Source organism: Callorhinchus milii, unplaced genomic scaffold, assembly GCF_018977255.1.
Source record: "Callorhinchus milii isolate IMCB2004 unplaced genomic scaffold, IMCB_Cmil_1.0 Scaffold1, whole genome shotgun sequence".
Lineage (NCBI taxonomy): Eukaryota > Metazoa > Chordata > Chondrichthyes > Chimaeriformes > Callorhinchidae > Callorhinchus > Callorhinchus milii.
The window spans coordinates 124,390,412-124,414,123 of record NW_024704742.1 but is presented as its reverse complement, the minus strand read 5'-3'; the positions used below and the strand labels follow the sequence as shown (position 1 = coordinate 124,414,123).

At 39.8% G+C, this 23,712-nt stretch overlaps 1 protein-coding gene and 1 non-coding gene across 3 annotated transcripts in view; both read right to left on the bottom strand.

Moving 5' to 3' along the window:
• Positions 1-2,043: 2,043 nt before the first annotated feature.
• Positions 2,044-23,712, bottom strand: part of LOC103177836 (ADP-ribosylation factor-like protein 15) — a 187,669-nt gene continuing 166,000 nt past the window's right edge. For both annotated transcript variants that reach the window (XM_007892195.2, XM_042335305.1), the window contains exon 5: positions 2,044-4,065. In XM_007892195.2, coding sequence (XP_007890386.1) covers positions 3,907-4,065 — 159 coding nt within the window. In that variant the 3' untranslated portion in view covers positions 2,044-3,906. The remainder of the gene's footprint in view (positions 4,066-23,712) is intronic.
• Positions 9,080-9,151, bottom strand: trnae-uuc. Its single transcript has one exon. It is a non-coding gene; the product is annotated as a tRNA-Glu (tRNA).

Genomic DNA, 23,712 nt, shown 5'->3' with positions numbered 1-23,712 from the left:
TTTCAAAAGGGAACTAGAGTCAGCTACCGGGGTATGGCAATAGTGCAGGCAAATAGGACTGAATGGATTACTCGACGGAGCAGGCACAGACATAATGGGCTTAATGGACACCTTCTATGATTTACACTGCTTTCACAAAAGCCTTATTGAGTTGCTAACATACTGAGAAGACTTGATTCTAACACTGGGTATTCCAAATTACAAAGTGTCAATTTTTTTTAGCACGAACACCTCTCATCTTCATAAGTAAGACAGAGGAATATAAGGGTATGGGAGGAAGAGAGGGAGACAGACTCTGGTTGAAAATGAAAGTACATTTTTTCATTTGCTAAATTGCAATGATGTCTGTTGCCAGCAGGAGAAAGGATCTGTTCCAAAAGCAGGCTTGACCGTAGAGGTGAGCCATAAGTCTGCATTAACTTGTTTCTTTACTTAATTTATCAAAGCTATGCACCACAGTAAAAATGTTTTAAAAATTACAAACTTTAATTGTTGAAAGTGTTTCAAACAAAGCCAAAAGCAACAAACTTCACTCTACAGTAAAGATTTGTAACTGCAGAATTCACCTCATCTTGATGGATTCCTGCAGGCTTTTCATTAGAGAATATCCCCTCTACAACCTAACATTACTCTGAGGAGTGTTTTTGCATTTGTTACTTTATCAGTTAAGTTGAAATAATGTGCATACTGTCAAGAGATCAAGATATATACATACATTTTATTTGTTATTAATATGCATAAAATACGCACATGTTTTAATTCTATTAAGACAATACCACAACCCGTTGGAGATGTTTATTTTACTCAGGCCTGATGAAGATGGCCTTTCCTTCTGTGATGAACATACATATTTCAATAATATCTTTCAAGAAATACTTTTGTTTTGCTTAGTGTTACGTAAGGCGAAGGACAAAAAAATAGTATTGTGTTCATGCAGAGAAATAAAAATCGGCAATCTTACAGGCAGCTGTGGTTTTGTTTGGCAGGTCAAACACTGCTTCAATCACCCAAGCAAAACAGCTTTATTTTTTCAGTTGAAATGTATATTATGCGCACATTTTAATCATGTAACCAATTAAATGACCACATTTATTCACAGATTGTGTTACTTTCATTACTTTCCTCCAACATTTGTTCTCATATATGTGTTCTTTTAAATATCCTGTTTTTGAAACTACAAAATAGTTTATTGAAAAAGTTAGCATCATCAGTTATTTAGAGACTCTGAGAAAATGTTCGGGTTGGAATGAGGCTCTTGGTTTTCTTGATATCTGCCAACAATGAGCAACTAAAATTGGGAAAGCCATTGAGAGGGTGAGAAATTGCAGAGGAAACAACTCACTAGTGCTCTAATTTGATATGTGCAAATTCATTTTCTCTTTTTGGATCTTTACACAGTCGTGTCACTAAATTTGTAGGCATTCTGTAACCAACTGTTAGGAAAATGTGAAGCTGAATAAGTTTCGGATTTTTCCTCTGGACCTGGAAAAGCTAAAGCCAGAGAATATAGGGCGAGAATCTCCCAAGCAAAACTGCAAATCTTACTACCTCATGGCAAAGCTAGCTGATACACCCACAGACATTGCACCAGTGGGACACCCTAGGTGAACACTCTCTTTATATCTGTACTTTGCTGCAGAGCAGAATATTATTTTGCATCAACATTAGGTTTCACACAAGTGAGTTAATAACATTTTGAAAATACATTCAGATTTACAGTTTCTGTGGCTTGAGCAGTCAGATTTAAAAAGCAATACTTATGTAATAATAATCCTTGCATTTGATATAGCACTTTATCACGTCATTGAGACGTCTCAAAGCGCTTCACAGGATATACTGTAAAGTGGATTGACTGTTTATTTTTTGGGAGAATGAATACAGTAATAAAACAGTTCTGCAGTGAAATGCTTGTGTACGTTCTCTAATTCATGCTCTTCAGCTCTCAACTGAAGGAAAAATCTGTAATAACAAACATTAACTTTCCACATTACTTTTAAGGGTGAAAAAGACATTTCTTGCAGAGATTAAGCTGAAACCAATCCCTTCTATTCAGGAGTAACCTTTATTGTCATTGATGGACAGTGGAAATCAGAGAGCAGCTTTTTTGACTTACTTGGCTATAATGGTTAGTCAACTGCTAAATACAGTGGCTGTATTTCCAGTACAAAGATAGGCTATGTGCCAGTTAATCTACCAATATACATTATTGCCCGTAATAAAGGTACAAAGTTTAGAAATACGAATGATTTTACTATTACAAAAAAGCAACTGCCAACTACTTAGCGTATAAAAAATTCCAAATTTTCTATAAATACAATGAAATGCAGTAAGCCTTGTGTAAAATTTCAACAATATACTGTATCACAGTTACATGGGACAGCTTTACAATGTGCATAACAAGACACTTGTGGCAATTGAACACTGTGGGGGAAAAAAAAAGGGATGTGAAAATAAAAAGTATCTGAGAACACGGTTGGAAATTCTTGAGCTGCAAGCAGAGACCAGGTGACCGAGGCTGGTCGGACAGAGGGATGATGATGGTAGACAGGGAGGAACCAAGCCGACAGTTGGAAGGCATTAGGCGTCAGACAGAGGCTTGTCAGGAACAGCTGTTGTTGGGTACTGATTGATAGTGTTTTCATTCTGCCCACTGAAGAGTTGCAGACAGTCCCCGGTTTGAGAAGTGCCAAGACTGGCGCATACGTATACAACACACAACAAAGTAATTTGACAGATGGCACAAATTGACATCTACCACAGGATCTTCAGTACTTCAATTTTCTTTTAACTCTTTCAAGTACTGTGACACGAAAATAACACATGGATTAAAAGAAGTTGAATTTAAATTTAAGACAAAATCAGTAGTGTTGGTCTTTGTCTAACTTGCATTCACAGGTCATATCGTGTTAAACATTTCCAAACATGGTTTACAAACATGTAAGAAGAACGACGTTATGACGCAATCATTTTCTACCTCAAAAAACCAGCTACTAAAAAAAATCGTTGCAATTTTTCATTCAGGAAAATAAGATAAATCCTGAAATTCAACCCATCTCATGCTATTGTAATCAATGGGCACATCCATCAGCGTTTCAATAACAAAGTCTGTAGCTTGCTGCCAGTCACAGTAGTGCTCAATGATTGCAATAAATGATTGCAAAAAACTGTTCTTGTAAAACGATTCCTGCCTTACTTTTGCTCTTTTAAGCAGAACCTTTCTGAAGGTGTCTGGTGACATTTCAAAGCTTTAACAGGAGGGATATAGTAGTTTATACCCAAAAGCACATTGTGTACATGCCAGATAAGGCGTTAGACTGGAGTTTACACCACCAAGACGTTCCTTTCTATCCAAATGATTTACAAATGCACAAATCCAGTGTTTGCTGGCCTGGATTCCTTATACCAACTGTGTGCGTTAATAAACATATAGTAATAAGAAGCAAAGTGCGAGAATCCACATCCAGACACCACTTTAGTTAATTCTGACGGCATATTGATTTGTTCACCAGCACTGACCAGAGCTGTAACACTGATCAACATAGTTGTCCAAACCTATCATCATTAAGGCAAGATAAATGATTTCCATACACTGAAGAATCATGCATTTACAATAAAAATGACAAAAGCAGAGGCAGGGATTTGGGCCTAACCAGTTCAGTACTGTCTGCTGATTCCAATTTAAATTGACTTCATTTATTCAGTTGATGTGGTACGAGTTAGTTGTTATGCTTCAAAGAAAAGGATTCTTTTCTTGATATGTGGGTATTGGATCATACGAACACAAATTGTATGTCATCTTATTTAAATGAATATTCAGTTAATGTTGCTCTAATGGTATAAAGTTTACAGTACAAATACGTAAAGAGTTGGAGAAAGTTTCCATTCAATGTTTGAATTCAACAGCGTTCATATTCTTGCTGGAATGTTCTCATGTTCATTCTCTTCAAGCAAGTTAATGAACCGATTGAAGCCATCTTTTACAGTATCCATGTTATCTGTAGAGCAAGGCTGCAGAATCCATCGCTGTCCTCTTGCAAGTGGTTCCAGTTCAAAGTACTTTTTGATCTGTCAAGAAAAGGAACATTCTTAGCAATACATGAACAAATCAGGAGTTTTGATTGGGTGAATTACAATTACGCAGAGACTGACCCAGAACTGGGAGTGAATTACAAGGCTTTAGTTCAAAGCAAATGGTACTGATGTCATACAGTACAGAGGTCATGAGAAGGCTGAGCTTTTCTTACAGCTAACATTAGGCCACAAGTGTGGTATTACAACAGCAAAGTGCTAAATATGGTGGGCTGCTGGAAATGGAAGGGATAAATATTGTACAAATCATTCCATTAAAGTCCTGAAACATAATTTAGACAATAGGACAGTGGGGTTCTGCTAAAAGAGATTAATTGCCTGATGCACTATGTAATCATTGTTGATTTCATGTTCAGTATGTGTATGGCAGAAACAGTTGCTGGTTATCCTGTTCTTATATCTGTACAGTACAATACAAATTTCAATTTATATAGTGACTTTTCATGTGACTCCTTCCGATGAAACAGATCGGCTGGTCTATTGGCTCCAGAATTACTACAAGAACTACAATTAAAGCTGCTTTGGTTGAATATCAATCTGTAGAGTACTTATCCCCAACAAATTCCATCAGCCCATCATAATTAGCTGGGTGGGTTTGTAGTACTCAACACCACCAACTTGCATTTATATAGCGCCCTCACGCAGGGTAGCGTCCCAGAGCGTTTACTCAAGGACACTGTTGATGACAGACCAGCCAACCGTACGACTTAGAGAGGCAGACCAGTCACTTGGGGGGAGTGGGTGGGGCAGAGATTCTTCCCACTCTGCTCCTGTTAACACAGCAAGCCAAACACCTAATGGACAGGGTGATCCTAGACGAACAAGCAGCAAGAAAATTGTGCGTTCAATGGCTAGCTACGTGGTTTTAGCTGTCTAAACTCCAGCAGTACCTCACTGCACACTCTGGGGTCCCAAAGCCTTGGCTCATCAGCCTGCGCCTAATACTCTCGGAATTAGCGACGCAGGAAGTGTCCCTCTGGGAAGAAAATGCGCATTCCATTCCGAACATGGAATTTGCACGTGTACATGGCATACATGGAACTCTCCGTCTGGTTTGGATACTCTAAACTAAAGCATGGTGATGGGATTCTTCATGTGTCTGACAATCGACCAACCAAAAAATAAATTGATGTCTCAATACAAACATTCACTTAGTGAACATCACTAAATATAGTCGCGCAATTGGGCTTTGACCCCACCATTTACTTACCTAAAGATTACAAAACATGGGTGCTTCAAAGTGCTCGCCTGCAGGCAGAAAGCAAAATGGGTGACTTCAGGGTCGGCAGGCTGCTGAAGTTCTCACTTCCAGCCTGCGGTGCGCAGGAAATGATGTTGCAGCAACCAGATGACCTGGAAGTCAACCATTTTGGCTTCCTACATGCTAGTCAAATGCCCACCAGAATTATAAAGCACTGATGGATCAGGCCGTTGTTCTGTGCACATGACTGATAACTGTGCCCTTTATAATCTTGTGGAACCCCAACTGTTGTGTTTTAATGGGGCTCTACTGATTAACAGAACAATTTGAATGTGGCTATATAAGGATACATAATTTTCTCAAGACAGTATTACTACACGCACACACACAGACGCACTGCTGTATATTTTGTGCTTAACCACTTAAAATGTTAGTTTTCAGAGCCGTACAGCTTATTATGCAATGACGTTATTTAGCTGGGATAAGGACGAATAAATTGGTTCTGCTACAAATGATGTAAGAAGTTCTTCAAACTAGAAAGCATTTTCCTATTGAAACATTCAGCTTTGCTCATTAACTAGAGTACACACTTAATTAAATATGGCATTGACAAACACTCAAGAGTAGAGAATGTACAAGCAAATTTAATTCAGGAAAACTGATGTGTACCTGAAAACAAAGAGGAATGTTTAGAAATACCAGAAATGTCTAGTCAGATGTCTAACGTCTAGCTTATTTAACCATTTAACTGCTGTAAAAAGTAATAAAATGCCTTATTTTAAATGTTCATTAAATGCATGTTCTTGGCGAACAAGCTAATACATTGTTGAGACAGTGAAGAAAAGATTTAGTGAGAGCCAGCAAAAAGAAATTAATTTAAAGGATAAAACCTCTCTGTTCTTCCTTTTTCCCCCAGCTCACGTGCTTTGGTACAAACCTATTTGCAGTCCTTTGAAAATGCTGCTCCCTTCAGCTGCCTAGATTGACGCTCGAGTGTGTCAATGATGATTTTCCTGCCACATTTCACTTGCCCTAATGGGAAAGGGCCACATCCCTGATTGGTACTTTATGTATCAGCATCGCAGAGGCCAGGATCTCGAAACGTGGGGGGAAATGAACGTCATCTCTCATTTCCAAATTGTTAGTTGGTGCACCAGTGTGCCAGATCACCGCTACATCATTTCACAACTATTTCTGTATATACAAAAAGTGCAGTCTTTTCAGAAACATTAATGAAAGTTAACTTAGCTGTCTGAAGAAAATAATCAGCGCAATTCACTATCTATATTTCCTCTATGTGGGTTTCCTCCTGTCATTTGTTCAAAAGTTTTTGCAAGTGTATGGGGCACAATTTGCTGCTGCTCTGGGTCAATGAATTATAAACAAATGTATTTCAGAAAGTTAGCACCAGATAGGAAGGCATCACAATACTATGAATGCTTGTATGAATATGCTCTTTTCATTCTCCACATTTGGTGGATTTAAAAATAGGTTGTGGTGTGTGTGATTGGAAACATACTCAGCTGAAACAAGGTTTGCCAAGAACATGTAAGAAACAAAAGTGCTTTTCTATTTTTTTAAACCAAAACTTTAATAATCAAGAAACTATTCAGGCTGAGGAGGCCATATATAATATACTACACAATAATATTCTGTCAAATAATTTCACACAGCAGATCAAATCTTAGTAAACATATGGAAATAGTCGATTACATCTTGTAATTGCTGCAACAAACAAGTCTGACACGTGTTTTGGGTTAGCTGCGTGTTTTGTTCTCTAATTGAAAACTCGAAAAGATCAGTTTGCCATCTGGATAGTATATATGGAAAATAAACAGCTGGCAGTGGGCTAGAAGGCTGCAACGTGCTTTAGGGATTTTGATAACGTCATAAACCGCAAGAGGAACATTCAAAGAGTTTACATATGAACCCAAGAGCATAGTACAGCCTTGATCTGCTCCATAATACAGAGTAGCCAAAAGGTCGTGATAACTACCCTATTATACAACAACAACAAGATTACATTTGTCTAGCGCCTTTCATGTCGGGAGGATTATCTAAAAAAATCCCCAAATATCATAATTTCCTTTAGACTTATTTGACATTGTAATGGTATCACAGAGTTTTGGTCACCCTGTATATACAGCTATCTATTCAGAATTTTCCCATTGAAGTTTTATCTTCTATTAGTGCAACCTTGAGTTCTGACGAAAGGTCGTGGACCTGAAACATCGACTCACTTTCCTTTCTCCATAGATGCTGCCTGACCTGCTGTCTGTTCCTCGAGACTTCTATTTTTATATCTGGTGTTTGTTGGATAAACACCGATTTCATTTTTTTTACATCAGGGTTGTTTTATTGGTTATAACTGAAAATTAGAATCTCTACATTTGATACAGTTCCTTATCACGTCGCCGAAAAAGTCTGAAAGCCTTTCACAGGATTTACTGTGAAGTTCACTGACTGTGTATCAAGTAGGTAAATACGGCAGCCAATTGCGCCCAGCTACGTCCCATAAACAGCCATGAAGTGAATGACCCATTTTATTTGGGAATTGTTGGCCCGGATACCAGAGAAACTGCTCTCTCTTTTCGAATAGTGCCATAGGATCTTTTTTTTCAAAATTCAATAAGTATATAGAAAAACATTGCATTACAGTGTTTCACCCTGTGTCACAGGGTCCGACACATATTATAGAAACCACAGATATCTTTAGAAAAATTAATATACATTATGAGTGTTTTTCAGTTTGAGTCAAAAGTTCTCCTAAGTATTGTATTTTAAATACTGTTTTCCAGTGCCTATGATTTACTCTGTGGGGCTGAATGAATGTTCATTGAAGGATACGATCAGAATCAATGTACTGGAGAATGATTACCGGAACTGTTATGCATATGGTTATCCGGGAAATATAGAAGACTTTCCAGCACAAGGTACCTCCCTTATGCCAATAAACTTAGCAAAGGAAAGTAATGCAGAAGAGAGGAAAGTAAGGTGCTACACGGCTCAGTTGGTAGCATTCTCACCTCCGAGTCAGAAACTTGTGGGTTCAAGATCCACAGTGGGACTTTCAGCTCACAGTCTAGGCTGCACTCCAATGCAGTGCTGGGGGAGCACTGCATTGTCAGAACTGTTTTTCTTTGAATGAGAACATTAAAGTTTTATCTAGTCTACCCATTCAGAGAGTCGTTAAAGATCCTATGGCATGATTAGAAGAAAAGGGAGTTTCTACCGGTGTCCTGGCCAACAAATGACAGATAATATCAATCATTCCCTTTATGGCTGTTGTGGGAGATTGTTGTGTTCAAATTGGCTGCTGCATTCACCCACAAATACACAGTTACTACACTTCACAGTAATTCTTGTGAAGCACTTTGAAACGACTTAACAAAGCTATATCAAATGCAGGGATTATTACTACTGATGTTCATTATAAATCACTTATTTGTGGAAAAACATTGTATTAGAGACACAGGAACATTGGAACAGGAGTAGGCCATTCAGCCACTCGAGCCTGTTCCGCCATTCTATAAGATCATGGCTGAACTAATAATAATAATCCTTGCATTTGATATAGCGCTTTTCACGTCTTCTAGACGTTTCAAAGTGCTTCACAGAATAGACTGTAAAGTGAATTTACTGTATATTTTGTGGGCGAAATGCGGCAGCCAATTACGCACAGCAGTGTCCCACAAACAGTCGTGGGTTGAAAATGACCGATTTATTATTATGTTTTTTTCTTGAGGGATTATCATCAGGTGTGTGGAGTGTGGAAACTTGCCCAAGGTTTCACCCTGCCAGGAATCGAACCCAGGTTTCTCGCTTGAAAAGCAAGTGCTCTAACCACTGAGCTACAGGACTCCAGATCCAGAGTTTCCAGATCTAAACCTCAATTCCATTTACCCGCCCTTGCCCCATATCCCTTGATACGCTTACCTAACAAATAGCAGCATGGACTCCGAAAAAAATTAAAAATAAGAAATTGTGGGTTAATAACTTTGCTTATCTGGGCTGGGAGCACCGTATAAGATCAGGTAATACAACAACAACAAGATTCCATTTATAGAGCGCCTTTCACATCAGGAGGACGTCCCAAGCCACTGTACAGTTGGGTCAGGATCCGAGCAGGGGAGAAATGGTCAGGGTGAGGGGAGGGAAGGGAGGGAGCGAGGAGGGTGTAGAGAGTCGAGAGGGGAGCCGAAGGCTCGGTCAAAGAGAAAGGTCTTGAGACCGGCCTTGAAGGAGGAAAGGGAGGAGGCGGCGAAGGCACTGGGGGATAGAGTTCCAAAGCCTAGGGGCCAAGAGGCTGAAGGCCCGGCCACCGATGGTAGGGCGGTTGGGGCGGGGGATGTGGAGCAGACCGGAGCCAGAGGAACGGAGGGTATGGGCAGGTAGGTAGGGGGATAGTAGGTCAGAGAGGTAGGAGGGAGCAAGGCCGTGAATGGCCTTGTAGGTGAGGATGAGGATCTTGAAATCGATCCTCTGGGGGATGGGGAGCCAGTGGAGGCGAGCGAGGGTGGGAGTGATGTGGTCCCGAAGCTGGGATGTCAGGACCTCTTCATTCCAACAGTGGCAATTGTTAGCCGTAAACCACAACTGAAACAATCTGTACACATTGTATAAACAGGGCTTTCTTATTTTACAACTTATTGTTGGTTTCCCAAATAGTTCAATTTCACTAATCTGAATTTAATAGGACACTTTACACCTTTTACAGGCCAAGTAATCCTGAGGCAGTGTTAAAATTCTCACACTTCTCCCTTCATGGCTCAGTAAATGTATTCAGTCAATAGCCAATCAAGAAACTTGCAGGTTTAATCCCGAGTCTACTGAGTTAGCTAATGTCAGGCAGGATGCTAGGATCCGGCTCAATTTCCTAGTGTTACAAGATACCTAAAGATTTGAAAATTTTAAAGGGAAATTCTTGAAATGTGAGTGTGGTGGGGGGTGGTTAAGCTTGAAGTAAAACAGGAGACTGACAACAGAGTTGTTTTAACCCAGGACAAACAAAGTTGTTATCTTATAGGATGTTACCAGGGATGAGTGGATACAGCAACGATTGGACAGGTTGGAGCTTTTCTCTCTGGAGATGAGATGATTGAGAGGGGACCTGATAGAGGTGATTAGAATTGTGAAAGGATTGATACGGTGAACTTCAATAGGCTGTCATTCAACAAGCACCAGCATCTCCAGCATGATATTCATGATAGCATTGTTACCACAGCTCAGACACAGCTCTAGCCATTGAGCGATGGTTCCACCAGTTGGAAGTGTGGAGCATGAACAGGCTGCAGCAGTAGTAAATGAGGAGTAGAAATCTGCACAGTTAGTAAAAGCCATCTACTGTTCAATTTGCTATTTTAGAAAATCACTTCAATTATTAAAGACATATATTTTGATTAAAAGCTACACAAAAATGCAAGTCTATCAATGGTTCTCGTTGTTCTGCTATTTGATTGCCAACCTTTTCCATACATATGAAAAGTAATTGAAGCCCACAAAATATACTGTCAATTCACCTCTGTGAAGTACTTTGAGATGTCTCGACAATGTGGTAAGGCACTATATCAAATGCAAGAATTATTATTATTAATTTTGATGCTTTTGAATTTTAAGCCCAAAGAACAACAGACTGACACTTTTAAAGACCTGCTGTCTCATTGACAGATTCAGGGTGTTTTTGTTTCATATATTATATGGAAAACAAACCTCAAACCCTTGGAACTTTTCTCAATATTTCCACCGTTACAGCTTTTGCTTCCAATTCTTGTCCATTAATAAGTTTTATCACCCATTTCTTGTTGATTTACTGCTGTGCCCTTTAGTTCTAAGCACTGCTCATCAATCACGTAACTAGGAATGGAAATTTGGGTGGGCACCAACTTATGGTGGATGGCCAATTTTCCATTCCTAGCCACTGTATCAGACTTCCCACCTAGGCTTTCTTCATGCTGAGCAGCATGTTGATTGACGAGGAGTGCGTCAGGAAGAGAGCTGGAATGGTAGGTAAGAGGCAGAATAGAAAGCGACGGGTGTTGGGTGCTAACTTGTTGCTACTCCTTTGTTGTTCATATGTTTTTGATTCCTTCTCAGCTGTAACTATAAATTCTTCTGTTTGTTTCATATATTAATGTAACAGTATTGTTCGAAATTGTCATGAACAAATAATCGTATAACTCTGAAACAATACCATCATATCAAAAGAACATATTTTTACTGCAACAACCCTATCCAGTCACAGGAGATGCGCGCAGAACAGATTATAAAGAGAGACATGTAAAATGAAGCGTATAATAGGCATTGATATGTTCTTTAGTGGTCTATAAAATGACACACCAACTACAGTTTGAACAATTTCTTAACAATTATGGCAAGACCATTTTTGAGTGATCTACATAGTTAGCATAAAGCCTACAAACTTTCACTGAACCATTTAATGTCCGATTAGTAAATGGGATGAGCTTGAGCTGTGAGGAATGATTATAGGTAAGATAGGGTTCTTCAATTTTGAAAAACCACGTTGCAGATGGGACCTTGTTGAAATATATGCAATGCTCAACGTGATGAAAGAAAGTATTACACATGAATGTCACATATTAAGCCTTATGTCGTGCAACGTAATCAGTATATTAAAGTGGAAAGTTTCTATTCTCGTCTATGCATTGCAATCAAGTCAACAGACTATATTTGTACTGGAATAAAACCTCGGCCATTTGATGGACGGCTCGGGACAAAGATCCTAAAATTGCCAACAGCTCTGTTCTTAAAAGTACACCTTGTGTATATCAGTTTTTAAAACATTTAAAAACAATCTACTCAGTGTGCCCATGCTTCTTTGCATTGTTCTTCACAGCTTGGAGATAATTGTCTCTCCACTTGTACATACACACCTGACCTCCAAACGGCACTTATTTTTTCCCCATTTGTTGGAGACACAGCACTGTCTTTGTCACATTCTAATATGCAGTGTTGAGGCATGAAAACATTACTTGCTCTCACCTAGCCTGAGTTGCAAGCACTCCCCTCCCCCTGCAGTATTGCATTGCCTTCAATCAACAAGAGGGTGTGTGGGAAACTCGGCTAGACAAACTCGTATCATGTTTCTGCATCTCAGTCTAGAAAATGCAGTGAAGATGGTGTCCCCAGTCAGTGCTGTCATAGTTTTGATCTATGCTGTGATATATGTATAAATTCCATTTCATCTCAAATGGGCTGCATTATACATACACTAAAATTCCAATGTAACCCTTGTTTTATGAAGGTTTAACTGCATCTATAATCAGCAATATAGGTTATGCTCTTTTAAACATGAAAATTGAATATACAATTTTGGATTTGTACAGAGGGATTTAAAAAAAAGGAAATAGGACCTGTCAGCTTAAGTAAAGAACATAGACCAGACGACAGTCTATTGTCTTTTGCCGCAAGGAACAGTCTACTTTAATGTGTCTGTCTGTTAAAAATTGCATTTGACCACAAGAACTATTGTAAACACTGAATTCTTCCTCAAGGCAAGAAGCATTAGGTTAGTACACATAACAGAACAGACAGGACCATTATTCAATAAATCCATTAGAAAGAAGAGACATTTTCCTTTTATTTAATCAAATTGAACTATAAGGGAGTGTAAGTTAGAAAATTTGTATTCTCTGTATATCAAGAACTTTAGAGCCAGACTTTCATGAATGCAACAATTGAACCATATCAAATCAAGATGACTGCAGCCATTATGTCGAGTATTGCTTAGTGCTGAAGGGCAGACACTTCTGGAATGAAGGATCTAAACTTTTAAGTAGCATTTTTTTTTATTATTTACAATCTTATTAAGCATCACTCAGTATGTGGAATTTATATCCTTATAACTATTCATTTCTCCCACTTTTTAATGGAGTAATTTAAGTATTTTTTACAGTCAACACTTGAATGAGTTTGTCATTTTGCCCTCCAATTCCACCTTTGCCACAACAATCAGAATTTACAATCATCCAATTGCACCTCAACATATTGATGCAGTGTAGTATTCAAGATCATCAAAACATTTCTACAGTATTTTAAAATAAAAAAAGTCCTGTTAATGCTAATCTCCCATGAAATCAAATCTGAAGTGTTATTGTTTAGAAGCTATATCGTTTTGAGTTTTTAGTGAAAGGATTTTTTTAAAATCTGAATTTATATTGATATGCAAGATCATACTTTGTTCTAATTCCACAGACGTGCTATTACAGTAATGGCAAAGCATACCTATCACTAATAAACACTACTGATATATTGATTACTCAGTATCTAAGCATAGCCATGGCATGTTTTATGGCTTTTGGTTATGTCTATAGCAAGACATTACCTCACCCAGCTGCTGGTAAAACTGCTTTTACACAAACTGCTCACAGAAAGTAATTTTGTTAATGTAGATTTTGCAACAGAATGAAAAATACAGGTTTCAAATGTGGCACATCAATCCATCTGCCAAGGGAAACACAACATCTATCAAAAAAAGGTGAAAGCCTTTTCAGCAATTTTGCAAAATAATGTGAGAAAAAGTATTCCCTTTTGGAAGTGCAACTTAAAAAATGACAAATGACAATGGATTGCAATCTAGAGCACAATAAAACATACAATATATATATATCAAGGGCAGTCAAAGGGTGAAAATCACAATATAAATTATCGGAGGCAACCAATTATGATGTCTGAAGCTCCCTTGTAAAACTAGCAGTTTCTTGTAAAATGGTCTGCTAGACATAATGTTAAAAGTCACCAAAACAGTTTCTGAGAAACCCTTGAAATTTCTGTCCCTACAATAACTACAGACAATCCTATTGGAACAAAGTTGTCTGGGTCCAATATCTCTGGCTTATAATAAAGTGTAGAAAAATGTTTGACTTCCAGGTTGTCAGGCAGACGCCAATGTCACTTTCTGGGTGCTCCAAATGTGGGCTATGTGCAGGAAATGCCATTGACTTCACTTTATAAAGGAAATGAGTTCTGCACCTAATTCAGTGTGGTCCAACAGGTGGCCCAAGGGCCACATCCGGCCCGGCGGGTGATTTTAACCCAGCCAACTTTCCAACTTCCGCTCCCTCCCTCCCTGGTGAACGTCCTCCCATGGCAGCGCAGGAGCTGGCGGTTGGAAGGACACAGTACGGAGAGTGGAAATAATGCTGGCCGTAACTGCACTCTGTACCAGAGCTGAGGGGAATGCAAGAGCGTCTCCTTAGCCACCATGTCCTCAGCAAACACCGACCCCTGCCACTGCAGATCGTGATCTGCAAAGCTGATTGGGAGAGAGATGGATTGAGAGGGGATGGGGAGATAGAGTAATTTGAGAGAGAGAGATTGAGGGAGTGTGTGAGAGGCGGGAGAGAGTATGTGTGTGAGAGAGAGTGTGAGTGAGCGGTGAAGGAGAGAGAAAGGGAGAGATTGAGAGAGTGTGTGAGAGGGATAGAGAGAATATGAGGGAGAGGGGGAGAGAGAAACAGAGAGGGAGGGAGAGAGAGTGAGAGAGCAGAGAGAAAATGATTGGGAGAGTGTGTGAGAGGGGATAGAGAGAGTGTGCGTGGGAGAGAGGGGAAGTGAGAGAGAGTAATTGAGAGAAGGAGAGTGTGTGTGAGAGAGAGTGGGGAGAGAATAAATGAGAGAGAGGAGGGAGGGTGATTGAGAGAGAGAGCATGAGGGAAGAGGGTGAGAGCGAGAAATAAAACGAATGAGAGAACAGAGAGATGGAGAGGAGAAGTGAAGGCAGTGTTTTGTGGTTCACTGTGAGGACAGACAATTGGAGCCTCCTTTGGCCACTGCGGGGGTGGGGGGGGGGGCGAGTGCACGACGTGCCGTGCAGTTTCCTCACAGAAAGCTCCCCCTTTCCTCACGTGAAAACGTGTCTACGTCCATTCCCACCCTATCTCTGCATTCTTCTGACCTGGCTGTTCCCTTTGCAGAGCAAACACCAGCTTGCTTCATGGCCACCCACCCCATCTGCCCCACCATTGCCATTTTGCCCCTCCGCTCTATGGGGTTCCATTCCTAGAGTCCCCCTGACTTGCTCACTCCCCCCCCTCCCCCTCCCACCTTTCAAGGCATGTCACAAGCCCTAACTCATTGACCATGCTTTCGTTCATCTTTTCCCCTCCCCATCCCACCCCCAGCTCAGGTGCCCAGTCGAGCACTTTGAGATGTCCTTCAAACATGAACAAAGTGCTGTGTAAATGTTGTTACGTTTCTGAAAGAAAAACACAAAATATTCCTGACGTGGCCTGCGAACCTTTCTCAAGATAGGAAATCTGGACAAAACGTCTGACCACCCTGACCTAGTCGGAGGCCTCGCTCAATGTTGCTGTAACTAGACACTGGATGATCAACATTAGCAAAAGGGAACTCCACTGTTGATTTTACTTCCCTCAGACTTGGGGGAACTAATGTTTGCTTGCCATTTCCCTTGAGCCAAGACAATTGGGAACTCATCATGTGGTAAACTGATGGATGTAAAATCCACGTGCTCCCACATAGCACACTGGTATGCACTACCAAGTTTCCGTTTTTTTAAAATTTAAATTGGATATTATGCTTATATCCTTATATGCAGCCAGTACAATCTATTCATTGTCAACAGTATTACAGGGTTCACCTGCAAAATACACCACACTTTACAGTAATTCCTATGAAGTTGCTTTGAGGTGTCCTCCTGATGTAGAAGGTGCTATATTCAATTCAAGGATTTATAACTGGAAGGCGCTTACAAATGTAAATTTACATTGCATTGTAAGGATTATTAATTATTATGGACCACTGGCTTGAATGATGATGACATGAACTCAGTTTAAATTATAATTAAGATTCCTTACCAACATCAGACACGTACGGTATATTAAGTCACTTGTCCAGACACTGCCTGCTTGGCAATGGTAAGGGAATAGATCCAAGAATAAAGTCCAGGCTTGCACACAGAAGAGTGAATATAAACAGACAGTTTAGATTCAACGACTTTACTCAGAGAGTGGTAAATATGTGGAACGGACGATTTAGACAGATCATGTCAGCAAATTCAAGAGGGAACTGAATAAAGGAAATCCATTAAGGGATAAATTGCTCTATGTGGTTTTAAACTTTGAAGGATCTCAATGCTCTTTTCTAATGCTATATGTTTCTAGGCAAAAACAAAACATGCTTTACATGAAACTATATAAGAACAAGTTGAGTCTCATGCAAGAACTGCCAACTCCCATGCAATAATGAAATTCAAAGCCAGCAGTATCTATGAAAGTGGTTTCTCCACTTTGCAAAAGGAAAGCCCAACACCAATTCAGGAATGCTTACTTGGAAGTATAACCTTCTAAAGTATGTAAACTGGTAAGTGATAGCAAGTTGGTTTTAATAGTAAGAATTAAAAATACATTTCTCATCTTTAAGTGCAGTTTGCTATTCATTTTCTATGAGATATACTATGAGTGTTCGCTATACGTCTGGAAGCATCACAGAGAGACCTACTAGCACAAACGTTTTCAGAACTATTTTCCAAATAAAGAAAGGAAATCTATTCCTGCTCTTTGAAAAGAGGGGCAAGGTGCTGGTAGTCAGGGTTCCATTATTAACAGAGCAAAGAACCTGGCAAAACTGAATTTCTGTAACACACCACAGAACACACAAAACCTGATTTTAACACCACTTTATTTTGCACAGAAATATGTGCAAGGGGAACAAAGGCACGGTTGAAGAGGAAGGTCTTCAGACGCAACCTGAAAATGCAAAAAAGGGGGCAAGGCAAACAGCATTAAACAGATAGGAAGGCAGGCAAGTGATGAATGGACTCCATATGCCACGGTTATCAGACTATGGAAGAGCAAACATGATTGGGGGGACCTGCTGTGTTCCCTGAGGGATAGAACAAAGGTAGCACATTTTGCTGCTTCCTCATAAGAATGGTCGCAATCATCAAGAAATGTGGTCAAGGGCAAGTGTTCTACAACTGTATACTTTCAAGAATCAACCACTGAGCCATTACTCGCATGTTTTTTTTATCAAGTCTGTTATACACTTCAGAATTAAATCAGGGATAGCCTTCAACAACTACATTTTGCATCATCCGTTTCTACGTCTTGGGAATAAACTGCTGTACATGGATTACAAGATGCCTAGTAACATAGGCAGAAATCGGGCAACAGGGCTCACTACTGCCATTGCTGAAATAAACATTCAGCTCAAAAGCTACATACCAGCTGAGATGCTGAAATAAACATTCAGTTCAAAAGCTGCATACCAGCTGAGAAGCAACTAGGTTTGTTCAGTTTACTGTAAATGATTATGTATAATATGGGAAAGATGCTTTACATAGAAATTTATTTTAGAAAATTACTTCATGGTGGATCTAGCTAGTTTTCAAAGTTATTAACACACTTGACAGGTAATACCTGGTTTTATTAGTTTCAACAAGAATCTGGCAAAGTGCCTGACCTTTAAAAATCTTTCTCTTTTCAACATGTTCACCCAGGGACTGTGCACATAGCTGTAACCGAGGCGTTTCAGCATGTTGTGACGTGTAGAGAGATCTGCAGTTTCCTAACAGAAACTGCATGAGTATCCAATGCTGACAGGTGTAACTGTGCACCACCCTAAAGAAGCTTGCAATGCTGTCTATGGCCATTGCAGTCAGTCAAACAATACATGATGATGAAATAATGATGAAATAAGTCACGATACCATCATATCCTACATACATCTTTTCTATTCTTTTAACTGCGCTGGTTAGTCAGAATCATGGACTAAATGAGGCTTTATCCATTTTTTTCCAGGAACTGCAATTGAGATTTCCAAATAATGAATAATTCTTTATAACATCATAATACATTTTTTTAAAAAAAAGTTTAGCAATATCAAGCTGTCCTAATGAACATGTTTCACAAATTGACTCAACTAAATAAATACCTAAATTGGTCATTGAAATATTCATGTTTTAATAATCTCACCCCTGCAAAAAAATGTAGTCATTCAATTCACAATTGCTTGTGGGACACTGTTGTGTGCAATTGGTTGCCGAGTTTCACCCACAAAATACACAGACAATCCACTTTATAATACAATCTGTGAAATGCTTTGAGACATCTCAATGATGTAATAAGGCGCTTTATCAAAGGCAAGGGTTATTATTATGCCTGTTTTACATACTTTGGAGTCTGCTTGGAGGGAATAAACTAGATGACAAGCAGCCTTTTCCTCAAAATTTATTTGCAATTCCCTGCCTTTTTTTTTAAATGTACAACTCCTGATCATAGCCATAGTTTTCTTGATATTTCCAGATGTGGAATAGGCCGTGTTTCATTGCTGATTCTCAGAAAATCCCATATTGGGGAATACTTTTATTAAATGAATGCTTTAGAAGGACTTCACCCTGAAAATATTTCTTTAATAAAAAGAAAATTAAAAGTAACACATACTAAGCAGGACAACTTTTATTAAGTTTTATCACACCATGAGATGGATTGACACAATGATGTTTACATTGTGTGGATTTACAAATATCAGATCTTGCACATGCCTGGAAGTGTCTCACTTTGTCTCTTAAACTTTGTTTGTATGCCAATTTCAGGTTAATCTTTTGCTGGCTATCTTTACTCTTCAGCCACAATCAGCATTCAAAGACATCACAAGATTAGTTTGGATGAAGAAGGCCCTTCAGCCTATCTGATCTCACCTTTCCAGAATACCCACGCTACTATCCTTCTATCTTCATCAAGCTATTTTTTAAGAATGCGCTCAGTATCCTGACCTGGCAACCTGTTACCATCATTAATTAGCCTCTGCCTAAAGAACATTTGTTCTGCATGCATGCAGGATTCAATATTTCAGAGCCTTTTTCACAAATTCCCCCAAATTAGATTACAATGGTACATTAACTTGTTGTGTTGTGTGTATAAAAAAATCAAAATGCACACAAAGACTTGAAACTTTCTGATGCATTGCAATGTATTCAAGAAAGAATATACAAAATCATTGAAAGCTCTTTCAGTGCATCAATCTTATTACTTTGTCATAGGTTTGAGGCTCAAACCATTTAAAGGTTCTGCTAAATTTCTTCCTGCTTTGCTAAAATAAACTGAGCAAACTCCTCAAATTGTTCCAAACTTTACATACTATATTACTGATCCGCAATAGAATAGTGACCAGACCGACCATCCATGGTGCTGAAAAACTTGCTTTTCCTTAGCCTTCAATTTAGTTTGTTAAAATATCCATTCAGATGCTCTAATTTTCATGTTGATTACATGGCCACAAAGCTTTTAGTGCAATAAAACTAGTTTCTTCGCCATATGATTAATGAATGTTCCGAAAGCACAGATCTCTGTAGAAATTCACTTGTTAATGGCCCCTCCATTATCAGCCCTTTTCCAATGTATTGCTTTCCACTGTTAAACCAATATTTAATCCAGTTATTTTATCTAGCATTAATTCCATGAGCTGTAATCTACATTTGGGAAAATGTAGATTACAGATTCATTATGTGGAATTTATTCCATGGTTTCTGTATATAAAAAAATTATATCCACTGGATTGGCCTCATTCACTCTCAAAGAATTTCAGTATATTTGAGAGGAGTGGCTAATTGTTTTTTATATTTGTGCTGTCTGTTCCTTGATAGTATCTGTGCCATTCACCTGAACACTGATAACATCCTGCAAAATGTGCAGGAGAATTCTCCACACCATCAGTGTCAGGTTAGCTGATCATTAATTCCTCAGTTCCCATCCCATTTCTTTGCTCTGGATAGCACACATCTTCTTGCAGTCCTAGGTTACAGCTTGTTTATTTATGGAACTCAAATTATTAATTAGAGCTTCACTTATTTCTTCACTTATTTCTAGTATATACTTGTATTTTTTTAGTTCTTCTATCGTATTAGATTCTGTAGTTAAAATAACTGGATCTAAAATTTAAAGACTCCTGTGAATAATTAATTTAACACATCTGCCATTTCCTCATCATCTGTAATATTTCACTCGACTTAGTGTTTAAAGGACTTATCTGGTCCTATCTACTAAGTACATAAAAAACAATTATTGGATTTATTGTGCTGCTATCAATGATAGCACATTCTATATCTTCTTATCTCTAATACTGATTATAGTTATCCTCATTGAATTGTACACCTCTCAGCCCTCACTACCATAAGATACCTTGTATCTGTTAAAATATTTATGCTTGGGCTTTAGGTTATTTTTTAACCTCTTTAAGTGATCTTTCTAAGTTTCTTTTTACAGTGAATATCACCTGGATACCAAATATATCTTCATTCATTTTCCCACAAAAATCCAGTCACGACATTTTGCAGTAAATCCTATGAAGCACTTTGAGATGTTCTCCTGACGTGAAAGGTACTATATCTAATGCAAGATTGATTTATTATTATATTTAGAAATGATGGAAGCTGAAAATCTGACTAAGTAAATTTGATGATAAGACAGAATCGTAAAATGTAAGTGTAGCATTCATATTCAGTATAAAAAGGGGAAAAGTGCAAGTGTGCTCTATGTTGCTCACAATTCAGATGACATAGGCTGAGAAATTCAGATGATATCTTAAATAAAAGCAGACCACATCTGATTTATACCAGGGGTTTTCAAACTTTGTCATAGTGAGCCTCCCTAAGCTAAAAAAGAGAAACAACTCACCTCCCCTTAGTTTACCAAGACAACAAAAATAAGTGAAAATCCTATACTTTGCAAGAAGATAAGGAATAAATATTTTTTAAAGACTTTAATCAATATAATTATACTAAGAGTATGAGTGTCAAAAGTATTAATTTTATTCCATAAAGCACCTTTCAGGTTATCTCACCGTTCTGTTCAAAAAGAGTATAAATTGCAGCAGCTAAGATAAAACTACAAACATTTTTGAAATCATAACACACATTTATAGATTATATCAGTATAATATCCATCAATCCTACCGTTGTCATGGGGTTTGTTGTGGTGGGAATAATTGACGCGGGATTTGGTTGTTGGGAAAAGCGTTACCATGGGGTTTGGTTGTCAGCAGAAGCACTATTGAGGGATTTGGTTGTTGGGAAAATTGTTGTCATAGGGTTGGTTGTTGCAGGACACATTATCACAGGGTTTGGTTGTCAGGGGAGCGGTTATGCTGGGACATGTGGCCAGTCACGCGTAATCCGGGACTGTTGGGAGGTATCCATCTAATGCCTTCCCGCCTCCCCCCCACCCCCGGAGCACACCCACGGCTTCCCAGGGAGCCACACCCCATAGTTTGAGAACCTCTGGTCTTATACTTAGAACCTAGGAGTATGTTGCACGCTATAACAGACTGACTGTGATTGTTGGCTATCTTACCAATAATCAATCTTGATGTCTTCCAATTCTGCTCTGAGCCTGCCATTACATGTATACCGCCAGTACACAGACATGCATATTTTACCTATTACAATAATGCATAGTCTGAATTCTATAAACTGTGTCTATGCAGAACTTTGCAGCTTACATCCTCTCCTGCATAAGACTCCTCAAGTCAACAACAACAACAAAATCTTGGATTTATATAGCGCCCTCTACACAGGACAACGTCTCAGAGCGCTTCACAGTAACGGATCCTGGGGGCGAGCCAGGGGGACGGGGACGAAGGTGACCAAAGTCGCGGTCGAAAAGAAAGGTCTTTAGCCGAGACCTGAAAATAGGAAGAGAGGGGGCGAGGTGAAGGGAGTGAGGAAGGGAGTTCTAGAGTCTCGGGGCATAGTGGCTGAAGGCGAGGGTGAAGCGGAGGACTCAGGGGACAAGGAGGAGGCCAGACCTAGTGAACAAAGGCAACGGACACTGTTGTGAGGAGAGAGGAGGTCAGAGAGGTAGGGGGGTGCAGAGGTGTGGAGGGATTTGAAGACAAGGGTGAGGATCTTGAAGTCGATCCTCTCTGGGATAGGCAGCCAGTGCAGTCTGGCAAGGACTGGGGTGATCGGGGAGCGGAGTTTGGTGCGGGTGAGAACGCGGGTGGCAGAGTTTTGTACAACCTGAATTTTATGAATGTAGTGGAGGGAAGACCAGCAAGGAGGGAGTTGGAATAGTCCAACCGAGAGGTAACAAAGGCATGGACCAGGGTTTCAATGGCTTTTGGACTGAGATATTGGCGGAGACGGGCGATGCGTCAGAGGTGGAAGAAAATGGTGCTGGAGAGGGACCGGATGAGGGGAAGGAAGGATAATTGGGGGTTGAACCTTACGCCTAGGTTGCGTACGGGTTCGGAGAGTTTTAGGGGGAAGTTGGGTAGGTGAAGGAGGTGAGAACCGTGTAATTTTAGACGTTGACGAGAGCCAAAGAATATGACTTTCGTCTTGTCAACGTTCAGTTGAAGGAAATTTGCGCTCATCCAGCTCCTGAGGTCTGACAGTCAGGCTGACAGAACATCAGGGGGACTGGGGGTCGCAAAGTGAGGTGGAAAAATAGAGTTGGGTGTCGTCCGCATACATGTGGAAGTGTACCCGATGTCTGCGGATGACATCCCCAAGAGGGTGCATGTAGATCAGAAGGAGGAGGGGGCCAAGGATGGATCCTTGGGGTACCCGCAGGTAACCAGGTGAGAGCGGGAGGAGAAACCGTTTGTGCAGATGTACTGCTGGCGGTTTGTGAGGTAGGACTCGAACTAGGCGAGTGCGGTCCCACTGAGGTGGATGACGGAGGAAAGGCGGTGGTGGAGGATGGCGTGATCGACTGTGTCGAATGCGGTGCAGAGGTCCAGGAGGACAAGGAGGCAGAGGGAGCCCTGGTCACAGATAGAGAGGATGTCACTTGTGACTTTCACAAGCACAGTCTCTGTACTGTGGGCAGGGCGGAAACCGGACTGGAGGTGTTCGAAGAGGGAGTGGGAGGAGAGGTGTGCACGGAGTTGATTTGCAACAACGCGTTCTAGGACTTTTACGAGGAAGGACAGGTTTGAAATAGGGCGGTAGCGGCTGGGGTTTGAGGGATCTAGGGAAGTCCATCAGCCTCATTGTTACTTGGCTCCACTGACTTCTCTCCAGTGGATCAAATTAAAGATCCTTATTCTTACTTTCAAATGCCTCCACGGTAGGGAGGGAAGGGTCCCTGTCAGCTGTATGAAGTGCTTCGAGATGTCTTCCCGACATGGTAGTCAAAATATAAATGCAAATTGTTGTTGCTGCAAACTGAGGAAGGAATACATGAGATCACGCACGAGGGATGAAAAGAGGTCGCCTTTCATAACTGTCAATTCTGGTACAGAGCACTACAATATGCAGCATTGTAATTTTTTAAAATTTGTTCTTCTCCCCTCATTTGATATGAATTCTAATAGCAATACTCAAATTAAACATATAATGGCTTATAATGAGAATTGCAGAATCGGAGTGTTACAACACAGAAACATGCCAGTCTGCTGATGCTCACAGTGTAATTAAAATGGGCAAAATGTTAATCTGG